This window comes from Buceros rhinoceros, unplaced genomic scaffold (assembly GCF_000710305.1).
Source record: "Buceros rhinoceros silvestris isolate BGI_N320 unplaced genomic scaffold, ASM71030v1 scaffold2632, whole genome shotgun sequence".
In the NCBI taxonomy this organism is placed as follows: domain Eukaryota; kingdom Metazoa; phylum Chordata; class Aves; order Bucerotiformes; family Bucerotidae; genus Buceros; species Buceros rhinoceros.
In genome coordinates, this window is record NW_010396958.1 from 41,922 (window position 1) to 54,260 (window position 12,339).

General features: G+C 39.6%; 1 protein-coding gene across 1 annotated transcript in view; it reads right to left on the minus strand.

Moving 5' to 3' along the window:
• The window catches only part of SEPSECS (Sep (O-phosphoserine) tRNA:Sec (selenocysteine) tRNA synthase), a gene marked incomplete at its 5' end in the record, with an annotated part of 25,871 nt that extends 14,782 nt beyond the window's left edge, over positions 1 to 11,089 (minus strand). Inside the window, 4 exons of the mRNA XM_010146037.1 lie at positions 3,043 to 3,196; positions 8,285 to 8,443; positions 8,531 to 8,649; positions 10,914 to 11,089. Coding sequence (XP_010144339.1) covers positions 3,043 to 3,196; positions 8,285 to 8,443; positions 8,531 to 8,649; positions 10,914 to 11,089 — 608 coding nt within the window. The remainder of the gene's footprint in view (positions 1 to 3,042; positions 3,197 to 8,284; positions 8,444 to 8,530; positions 8,650 to 10,913) is intronic.
• Positions 11,090 to 12,339: the final 1,250 nt, after the last annotated feature.

The following is a 12,339-nucleotide window of genomic DNA, read 5'->3' on the forward strand; positions in this document are numbered from 1 at the left end:
TTCCCTACATTTGTTAATATATTTCAAAAACAAAACCTATGTGAAAAAATAAGGTAACATACAATAATTTAAAGTGATGCTAAAGGTAATACTATTTAAAAAAAAAAATCAGGAAGCTCAAAACCTCCAATGCATTTTTACTCTATCTTCTTCTGTACAGCCTCTCCCTGTAATTTACTGACATTCATATAAAATGTGACAGAGTATGAAAACATTTTCCAAGAGGTGACATTCCCTTGCATTCTATTTCTATTACATTGCCTAGTGTTGTTATGTAATGCAAAATTCAGCTGCAAATCTCAGATTAAATTTTCTGAACCTCAGTCCTTAGGAAAACACCATAAATGTATTATCACTAAAGAAATCACAAGTATTTAATGATTAGGAAATACCGGCAGTATAATGTATGTATTGATCTTCTACAGTGAGGATATTTGGCAGGAGCCACATGTCCAGCAATTTTTCACATTTATCAACATCCTGAATCCTGAACTATGTAACATTAACAGAATGCTTCACAAAACATAACACTACACAGGGCAAAGTTTTTGCCTTCTAATCTGCTGATCTTAATCAGACTCATTCCTCAAGTTCCACAGAGACTGAAAGGAAAACAGTTCCCCCCTTTCAGGCTTCTTTTCAGGCGCAGGTAGAGAACATCACCTAACTGGAAATATGGAGGGTGTACTGCTATGTATGTTTGTCTTTCTCACCTCCTGACACTTACAGGAGTGATAAGCTAGATTCTACAAGTACTGAAAACACAAAAGTCTCTTTACTTTTCCTACAAAATATTCTATTGAACAATTAGATCCATATTACAATAAAGGATGAGAGCGCTGCAGTTTGAAAAGAATGTGTGATTATGCAAAGGAAGCAAACAAGTATTTTCCAATGTATGCTTTCTTTCTCGCTTGCTTGTGAAAGTTGATAAAAAGAAAGCTTTGCTCTTTATTCTAGTATTAATGAAAGTAACATGCTAGAGTTCTGCTACGTGCGTAAAGTAGCTGAAAAAGACACTTTTTCCCCTTTAATTCTCTTTAAAATAGTTGTTTTAGAGACAACTCCCAGCAACAGCAGGTGGAAGACTGAGAATTGATGTCTTTCTGGGGAAGAGGGTTTATACACTAGCTAATTATTCCCACGAAGTTAAATAATACTTCAAAGGAAAAACTATAGGTACACAGGCATAAAACTCCTACCCTGCCTGACTTTTTAACAATCCTAAGCTACTCAAAATTTAAAAACACCACCACTACTAAACAAAGCCTTACAAATGCAAGATATTTAAATACAGACATTTAAAATGGTACCCTCCAGAAACGCTGTACAGAATTTTCCTTCCTGTAGGAAGATGAATGTTATGGCCTTCGATGGTTGACAGTATCCTTTAAATAGAAAGTGCTTTCAAATCCTCCTATATCTGTAGTATATCATAACACAGTGCCACTACCCAATAATTCATCTCTTAGTTGCAGAGGACAAAACAATTGCATGTCAAAAAGAGGAGGCAGATAAGGAAAAGATTCATTTACCCAAGCTATAAAATAGACTACTCAATTTTGATAGCTGTGATTTAAGTTAGCCAGTAAATCTGCAAGTCAACTTCAGGCAATGTTCATAGTATTCTGACAGAATTATACTGTTCTAACTTCCCTCTAGCAACTGGTTTAACCTATGATAAGTAATGGAATTTTTTTAAAGGTGAGAAAACAGAACAAAACATATCTTTACTTGCCATGTTTCAGAGTCGGTAATGTTTCTTTCCTACACTTGCAAACATTCAGATACATTTTCTGGATAACAAAGTAATTAACAAAAAGCATGCACTGCAGAGGAACTCTAAACATGGCTTTTCAATTTTGCGATAAATTAAAAACAATTAAAGTGGATCAACTGAGACACTACATTTAAAACCATGTAAAAAAAAAGACATCTTACTAACATCTGATACTTCAGTGTACTGCATACAAGCCATAAAAATATACCTGTTCAATTGGAAAATGTAATTAATTTGCTTTCTTCATACCTACTGTTTTAAGCAAATAAAGAAAGTTTTGTGAGTAGCAACGGCACTTATTTCAGACAAATGACTCGATATATCAAATACTTCAGTCCCCTCTACTCCAACATGCCATTTTCAGATTGAAAAGTTTTCAAATATTTCATAACCAAGCTACGTGTTGAAATAATGTCTTCAGATACTCTATCTGCCATCCATAACTGTATTGTTCATCTCAGCTTCAGCTAGCGCTTGAATGACATCTTTGTAGCAACTATGGAAGTTATGTATATGGACACATAATATTAGGAAAGAATGCAATGTATTTTAAGCTTCTTTTAATGGTGGTTTAACAGCTGGAATTTATAAGTAGGCGCATTATGCAATCCAGCAGCAAATGTTCAAACCAAGATAAGTTACAGCAGGGCAAATCATCTGTTATATTTGTACAGCACATATACTCTAGATGCTTCCAAGAGTTTCCTTATACCACTGTATCTTAATTAGCCCTATAAACATCAGTGTAATACTGAAAGAATAACTCGAGAAAGATTTTATATTTAGCTGTAGCTTTTTTTTTTTAACTGTATTAACAGCCTGGGAAAGTTCAGCAATGGCTAGAGAAGAGTAGAGAAGGTAACAGTAATATTAAAATGTGACATTAGCTATGGAACTGCATTTCCTGGATTATGTTTCTATGAAAGTCTACTTTTACTACTTCCATGCAGTGTTAAGAAAACCACTGCCAAAATGACATTCATTTCACCACAAGAGATCACCATTAACCTCAATTATATGACGGAAGGAAAATCACCTGCATTATTCTCACTTTCTTAATATACTTTCCTGAAAGTGGAACATTGCTTCAACCTGCCACTTTCCTTAAGCCAGGGGATTAAAATATCTTTACTAATTGCTGACAGTTATTAAGCAATTTTAGGGAAATGGACATTCAAAATAATGGAGGATTTGTTTGGGTTTTTTTTACAGTGACAAATAACTTCTTACAAAGGGTAACACATCTTACGAAGACTACTTACCTATCAGGTACCCTTGGAGCAAAGCAAGATGTTGTAGAATGCACACAAAGAATATTTTCAGCACCAAGAGCCTTGATTTTAGTCTCCACTGCTTTGATGTCTGTCCGTAGCTCATCACCTTCTAATACATTTTCTATCACCACAGGCTCAAAACCTGACCAAAAAAAAGCAAGACCTGAATGCGTATCATCAAATCTCTGGGCTTTTAGTTCCAGTTATAAATCTGAAAAATCTTCTTGCTTCTGACGTTTTAACAAATTCTTTCAGACTTGGATTAAGAACACAGATACATAAACTGCTTTATTGTACAACATCCATGTAACTAAAAACCACAATAATCATTCTTATTAAATACGGGACTCCAGTCAACAGCTTACCTTGCATTGTTTGCATGCAACAGCAACAAGTTTAAAGACTGTTTTAAAAACAGATCTACCTCTTCCCTCCCAATTGAAATGTTTGAGTGGCATTCTTGTAAAACATTAGCATACCAAACCAGCCTCTCTAAAAAGGGATGCCATTAGATGTAGCAATATGCAATAATGATCACTGTGAACGGGCTTTCATTTTAAGTCTCTGCCTTATTCAATCTATAAATTTCCAAATTACTTCTTAGAAGATAAAGATTGTCCACTTTTGACCTCATTTTGAAAGTGAACTTTGTCGTATCATAAAACCCAAGCTATTTCCCAAAACTTTTATTTTATTTTTAAGTTTCCAGTTTAAGTTTGTATGTAAGATGTAAAACCATTGAACTTCGTATGGTTGTTTCACGAGGACAGAAAAAAAGGATTTATTTCCTTTTTCTAAATGCTGGAATGTTACCAGTTTTGAAACAGGCTGCTCAGGAAGGATGCTGAAAATTAGAGAGGGTCCATCAGAGGGCTACCAGTATGGTTCTGGTATAGCACACAGAACTTAGAAATAAAGGCTGTAAGAGCTAGCCTTTTCAAGCCTGAAGAGGCTAAGCAGAATATTTAGTAGCAGCCCCAAACCATCTGAAAGGGAATTATAAAGACAAGAGAGCCAGACTTTCTAGGCCCCACAATTCAATAAGGATATGAAGGCATTCAAATGCGTCCAGAGGAAGAAAACAAAGCTGGTGAAGGGCTGGAAGGAATGTCCACAGGAGGCTAAGGACTTTGGAGCTTGTCTGGCTTGGAGAAAAGGAGGCTGAGGGGCGACCTCCTTACTCTTTACAGCTTCCTGAGGAGGGTAAGCCGAGAAGGAAGTGCTGATCTCTTCTCCCTGGTATTCAGGGACACATGGGAATGGTTCAAAGCTGTGCCAGAGAAGGTTCAGACTGGACATTAGCAAGCATTTCTTTACTGAGTTGGGTGGTCAAACACTGGAACACACTTCCTAGAGAAGTGATTGATGCCCCAATCCTGTCAGAGGCTCAAATTTCTAGCTTATAAATAAATAAGGTTTTGTTTACAGAAGAAAACACTGGAAACCATATATTCTTTTCCCCAAACAGGTGTGGCACAGCAGCAACATCATACTAGCTGAAGTGACTTTCTTAAAAAACAGAGTTGTTTAGTGTACTGAATGAAAGTAAAGGAGGAGGGGAAAAGGAAAAGTGATTTCCAAAGCAGTGCGACATGGCTCAACACCATGCCTTAACACTAACATTTAAGGTTCAAATGCTAAAGAAGAACTTGGACTAGAATGATTTGTCGACATTGTTAGCCCTAATCTGATTTTCAATTAGTGGTCTAGAAGACAAAAACTGCATTTAGTAGATAGTTCTTAGGTATCTGGTACCCACTTCTTTCTTTCTTTTAGTTCATAATTCTTTTAATTATGTCATGTCTATCTTAACTATTAAAAAAATAACAAATCAATTATATTTCCTCTCAACCTTCTCCATTATAAACATAATTTCCTTAGCTTGATGTTCTAAATTGAGCACAGTATTCTGACCCACCAACAATACCTGACCTGTCAGATCAATTCCAGGCTCCAAGCCTGGTGCCACCAGCAGGACTTTAGGTTTTTTGATCGTGGGTCGGTTTACACAACACCAGACCTGCTGGAGATAGACGGTGTACACCTGTCTCAAAGGGGGAAAAGGGTCTTTGCACAGGAGTTGGCAGGGCTCAGCGAAAGAGCTTTAAACTAGATTGGAAGGGGGAAAGGGATAAAACCAGGCTCGCTGGAGATAAGACTGGGAGCGGTGCATCAATGGAGTGCTAGCAAAGTCCTTAGGTCTGCCATACCAGTGGAGGTAGGGGACGGAGTGCCAAGCAAAGATGCAAGGGACATAGATGAGCTAGGAATCACGGTAGTGCCCAGAAATGGTCAGACAGGAGTTAGGCCTTCTCCCCCCAAAAAGGTGACAGGATCAATAGCTCAGCTAAAGTGCATCTACACCTATGCGTGTAGCATGGTCAACAAATAGGCAGAGCTTGAAGCCATCATACAGCATGAAAACTATGATGTAGTCACCATCACAGAAACACGGTGGAATGACTGACAAAACTGGAGTGGTGTGTTGGACAGCTGTAAACTCTTCTGAAGGGATAGGCCAAGAAGAAGAGGTGGGGGAGTGGCCCTCTACGTTAGGGAGTGTTTTGACTGAATTGAGCATAATGATGGTGATGATAGTGTTGAGTGTTTATGGATAAGGGAGAAGGCCAGCAGGGCAGGTATCATGGTGGGAGTCTGTTAAAGACCATGCAAGCAGGATGAGGAGGCAGATGAAATATTCTATAAGCAGCTGGGAGAAACCTCACAATTGCTACCACTTGTTCTTGTGGGGGTCTTCAACTTACAGGTGTCTGCTAGAAATACAATACAGCAGAGAGGAAACAGTCCAGGAGGCTCCTGGATCATGTGGAAGACAACTTTCTGATGCAGCTGGTGAGTGAAGCAACTAGGGAAAGCTCCCTGCTAGACGCACTGTTTGTGAACAACAAAGGACTTGTGGGTGATATGAAGGCTGGAGGCTGTCTCGGACATCGTGATAATGAGATGGTAGAGTTTTCAATTCTTGAGTAAGAAGAGGGTTGGTAGAACTGCCACCTGGACTTTTGGAGGGCAGATTTTGACCTGTTTAGGAGACTGGTTGATGGAGTCCCTTGGGAGGCAGCCCTGAAGGGCAAAGGAGTCCAAGAAGGCTGGACATCCTTCAAGAAGGAACTCCTAAAGGTGCCGGAGCAGGCTGTCCCATGTGCTGAAAGACAAGCCAGCAGGGTAGAAGACTGGCCTGGCTAAACAGAGAGCTTTGGCTGGAGCTCAGGAAGAAAGGAAATGGAGTCAAATCCAGTTGGTGGCCTGTCCCAAGTCGTGTTCCCCAGGGCTCAGTATTGAGGCCTGTTCTCTTTAATATCTTTATCAACAATCTGGATGAGGGGATTGTGTGCACCCTCAGCTAGTTTGCAGATGACACTAAGTTAGGTGGGTGTGTCAATCTGCTTGACGGTCAGGAGGCTCTACAGAAGGATCTGGACAGGCTGAATTTATGGGCCAAGGCCAGTGGTATGAGGTTCAACAAGGCCAAATGCTGGGTCCTGCACTTGGGTCACAACCCCACCCCTGCAACGTTACAGGCTGGTAGAGTGGCTGGAAAACTGCCTGGTGGAAAGGGACTTGGGGGTGTTAGTCAACAGCTGGCTGAATATGAGCCAGCAGTGTGCCCAGGTGGCCAAGAAAGCCAGCGGCATCCTGGCTTGTATCAGAAATAGTGTGGCCAGCAGGAGAAGGGAAGGGATTGTCCCCCTGTGCTTGGCACTGGTGAGGCTGCATCTCAAATCCTGGGTTCAGTTTTGGGCCCCTCACTGCCCGAAGGACATTGAGGGGCTGGCACCCAGGTGGCCAAGAAAGCCAGCGGCATCCTGGCTTGTATCAGAAATAGTGTGGCCAGCAGGAGAAGGGAAGTGATTGTCCCCCTGTGCTTGGCACTGGTGAGGCCACACTTTGAATACTGTGTCCAGTTTTGGGCCCCTCACTACAAGAAGGATGTTGAGGTGCTGGAGTGTGTCCAAAGAAGCTGAAGAAAGCTGGGGAAGGGTTTACAGCACAAGTCTTATGAGGAGTGGCTGAGGGAACTGGGGTTGTTTAGTCTGGAGAAAAAGAGGCTGAGGAAAGACCTTATTGCTCTCTACAACTCCTGAAAGGAGGTTGAAGTGAGGTGGGGGTCAGTCTGGTCTACTAAGTAACAAGTGAGAAGATGAGAGGAAATGGCCTCAAGTTGTGCCAGAAGAGGTTTAGGCTGGCTGTTAGGAAAATTTCTTTAGAGAGTGGTGGGGTCACTATCCCTGGAAGTATTTAAAAGGCATATAGATGTGGTGCTTAGGAAACATGGCTTAGTGGTGACCTGGCAGTGCTGGTTTAATGGTTGCACTCGATGATCTTAATGGTCTCTTCCTCTTCAAAATGATTCTGTGAAAACACTTCCACTTTTCTTATATACATGTTCTGTTTGATCTGATCTGATTCCTGTTAAACACCTCTGTATCTTACCTTTACAGAATCTGGCCCCTGTTTCCAACTGTTTAGTCATTTTAATCTAATGAGTCTTTTGTGCAAAAAATAAATGTGTCCTAGGAACTAGGACCAGAATCTATGCCACCACCTGCAGGTATGTGCACTGAGCTGGAAAATTATGGTCTCCCTTACTTGCCCTTTCCTTGATCCCGCGCATCTGCCTGCAGGAAGGAACAGCTTCAGTGCAGAGACAGACTTCTACTCTTAGCTTACTTACAGTCTGGTAAACAAGGAATTTCATTTGAGGGAAATTAAGGTTTGAATTAAGAAAGGCGCCAAGCTCATTTCCCGAGTGAACTGACACCACAAGATTAAAAAAAAGTAGGGCATGTTCTAAAGAATGTGCAAATCAGATAGCTTGTCACCTTCTGAACACAACTGCTAGGACATATCTGCTTTTTGCATAAATCTAAAAGATATTTGAACAACGAGCCTTCACTTTACATAATTCTCAGGACAGAAATTTAGGCACCTAACTCTGAGAATGAACTGTAACTTCCTTAGTATTGTGTTCTCTACTGACTACTTTATACATCTCTCAGTACCTCAGCATACACCTACATTTTACAAGGCATTAAGAAGACAACTTATATGCACAATTGCATGTTAGAAATCAGCAGTGTACAAATAAAACACTTATAACTACTGTGCATTTAGGTGTTTTCTGGATCTTCCTGCAAGCCTATGAATCCATCACCCTGCTAGATGAAGCCAGAAGAATACATTGCATAATCTGTCAGCTTCTTCTTACCTGCAGTTATCATTGACTTAAAGCAAGATTTCTGGTCTATACGTGGCCAAATAATGTATTTCGCCTTTGGTCTCTTGTGCCGCAATGTTAAAAAACATAGAGTTAGACTCATGCCAGTTGCCATAGGAACCACAAAGCAATTGGTCACTGTCTGGACACCTGCACATGAAAAGCAAGTCAGAAATTAACGTGAAGAACTTATGACATAACCCCGCAAATGAGAGATATTTTCAGATTTACACCTACCAGCCAGCTTTATAATATCCAGAACTACTGAATTAGTAAGTTTGTTCAAAAGGCTAGACCCTGCAGCTTTAGGCTGGACTGCAGAAATATCACCTGACCTTCCAATTCCATGGATCAACCTAAACAAAAAAGGTTGAAAATATGCATCAAGTTTTTTTCACTTTGCAAAGCAATAATTCTTGCTGACTGAAGATAATTTAATTTGATAAATAGTTATGGAAAATGCTGTATCCAATGCAACACCAGTATCTGCCATAATGAATTCCATTATAATAAACTACATATATTCATATGAAACTGTCATTTTCATTTTTTTTAATAGCAGATTAACAATGTTCTAGCATGCAAGTAAAAACTTCGAGAAGACCCATAGTAGCAACACCTTTAGCAGCTGGCAGGCTTCCTTTTAAGTGTAGCTCAGCACTTCTTGATGTCCCTTGAATTAGCATTATAAATGCTGACGTGTTCAGATACACAACGCAGAGGAAAACAAAAATCAGTTGCCTCTAGTGTAGCATACCACAGGCATAGTGGTATCACACAGATACTACCCTGACAAATGCTTCGTCTCCATAGGGCGAAGAAATATATATTGTGACAAAATGTCCTGAGAGACAGTCAGATTAATTTATCACTTTGCCCATCGTTTTCTACATCTTCACTTCATCTACCTCATTCTACTATTCAATATTATGTATCATGTCTCTCTGCATTCTGTTTATAAATTATGTTTATAAACATTGGATATTATTCAGCGCCTTTCAGGAGGATCATGAAATCATTCTAAAATATAAGCTTACAGAACTAACTTTACCCATGGCTGAAATGCAGCAGCTACTCAAGTAAGCTATATATAACAATACACATCTATTTATGGCTTTAATTCTGGTTTTGCATTGGGGAGAGAGTAAAATGCAGTCTGGTGACTGTATGGAATTCAGAACTTCTTGGAGCATAGTTTTACAGTTTCAATTTTTTTACCCATTTCAAGCTCTAAGTTGAAATCAGCAACAGCTTGATAATTAACTGAAGCTTGCACATAATCCTCACTCCAACAAAAATACTTTCTTTTCTTGTTCCTGCTGCTATGTTCTTAATAGCTTTCTTATACTACTACAACTTCTTTTCTGCACATCCTTACTAAGGCGCAATCCTCCCTAAGACTGGCCCTTAGAATTTGTTAAGCTGAAGGACAGCTTGAGAACCATCTCCTGCTGTCTCCATCACTTCCAAAGTAACCTGTAAAACTTAATGCAGAAATTAGTGGAGTGGAAGACACCTCCTAGAAGGTGGAAGACACACCTTTCCTTGCTATTGCTGACACTCATAGGCGAAGGTGAGATGCCAGGTGACAGAGCTGCATCAGAGCAACAGTAGCTAAATGCCAGCCCAGGCTCTCTCTGGCCAGAAGCTGGGCATGCTTTCTCCAGCAATGTCAGAAAGCAATACTCCCTCCTTGGATACTCTCCCCAGTGTGACCCTCTGTCTCCCTTACCCCACAAATCTTAGGCTAGAGAGCAGTATAGGAAACACACAAACAAAAAAAGCCAAACTGAGTATTACTGGCTTCCTTCATTAATTTTTCATGGTACTGTAGGGCTTATGAAAGCCATTAAGCATAAGTAATTCAACTTCCATATGGTAAAGATTACTAAATTTCTGAACTTTTAATATGCTTTTGTGTTAATCTTTCAAAGAGAAACATGGAAGGAAAGTTCACTTTGTTAGATAAAACCTCACAGCAAGGTACTCAGCACAGAACTCTATGCAAAAAAAAAAAATTAATGTAGAAATTAATGCAGAGCTCTCGAATTATAGCATTCAACATAACCATCAAGCATCAGAAGGACTACAAGCTATTAAAAGCTCTTCTTGTCTTTATAGATCTCCTTACTTCATATAAAATCTATTACAGACAGACTGGTTTTCATGTGCATGTCAACTAATCAATTATAAAGATATTAATGAATACAACAAAACACAAATAGCTGTTCACTAGGAACATTCAATACAACTACAATATGCCACAGTTTTTAATAATATACAGACGAAAAACTGTACCGTGTTAAAAAAGGCAAGTAATGAACGGATTATTTTAACACAGGAAGATCTCTGCTTCCCTTGCATGCAGTCCACTTCACATCTTAAGCTTCTATGAGTAGAGCATACAGGACAAAACCGTGACAAAAGATTTTGTTTCACTGAAGATTTTCCAATGAGTTATTAATGAAAATTCAATACAAAAAGTTGTATCAATTCAACATCGCATTATATTGTTTTTCTCAAACGCCTTCAAGGTCTCAGATAACAAGACACAACAAAACATGCCATTTGAAAGCATTAATAATAAATCTGAATAATTAAAATTGCCAGTAATTTGTACCTGTAATGCCTTCGGGCAACAAGTCCTGATGCCACTCTTCCTTCTCTCTCACCCACACCACAGTTGCCTAGAAAGTTATTGCTATCCATTATAGCAAGTTCGTGAAGAAACAATTCAATGGTGCTTTCATCCCATCCATCTTCAGGACATTTTCCCTTAATAATAATGTTGATAATAATAATTATAATAAAATGATGATAATATTAACAATAATATTAATATTATAAAGGTAACTACCAAACTTAAAAATTAAAAATTAACAGAACTTTATCAAACTTGTTTGATTAACATGACCCTTTTTTCCCCACACTGAACAGCAGTTGGTATTTTCATTGCGCTGCTTCATAATCTAATATTATGAACCTGTATTCAGAGAAAAGTTACATAACGATTGTTCCATATATTAAGTGCAATTACATTAGCATATCCTGATATTAAAATATAGTCAGAATGTTTTTCACTTTTAGGTGGTCCTTAACGTGCACACAAAACCACCGCAGCACATACATGTTAATTACTCCCTAGAAGGCAACAGATTATTTGATGTACTCTCTAGACAAGAAGCTACTACTACAGGAATACAACAGAACTGGATGAAAGGGTGATAATTGGGTATTATAGAACCAAAACCATTAATTACAAGCAGAGGGGAAACATAGTTTCACTTGCAACACATCTTCCTATCTGCGTATTTTCCTCTCTAGTTACCATTTAACAGGTAAGGAAATCACTTACAGAATGTGTCAAAACCTGCAACCAGGGACATGCTCACTCTTGTGCTCTTTACTGACTGTGCTAAGAACGGCACTCATCTTTGCAAATTGCAGAAGAGATCCTCTGAGGAAAGGTACCCATAAGCTCGTGAAGCATTACTACAGCAGCTCAGCAGTTCGGAGGATAATTTTTTTACATGTCCCAGTAACAGTAAAATGAACTCCGTAAAACTACTTCATTTCTGAAGTGCGGTATGAAAGTTAAGATGGTGTGATTAGGATGTTCAAGAACTGAAACATTTGAGAATTCCTTGATAATTATTTCTGTACATTGCAGACAAAGAAATAGACTGGTTTGGGACCTTGTAAGTATCGTTTTTTACCTCGTGTAACAACATGTTAGTGTCCTACTGTTTTAAAAAAATTTCTTGAACTGTTTACTGGGCCTTTCTCGGCAAATGCACAACTTAAGGCAATAATTTTTTTTACCCCCAAACGCGGCCGTTCGATTTGGGGCTCCGTACGGCCTCTGCCACTGCCACAAAGCGCACCGAGCTCTCCCGAGCCACCTCGCCCGGACCGTGCCCGACACGGCGGAGACGCCGTGCCCCTGCCCACCGGCACAGTCGGTTAAAGAGGGCCGGAAAACCAGCGTGGGAGCTGCAGGGGCAGATCGGCCCGGGTGTCCGCGGGGCCCGGCACGCCCGAGCGCT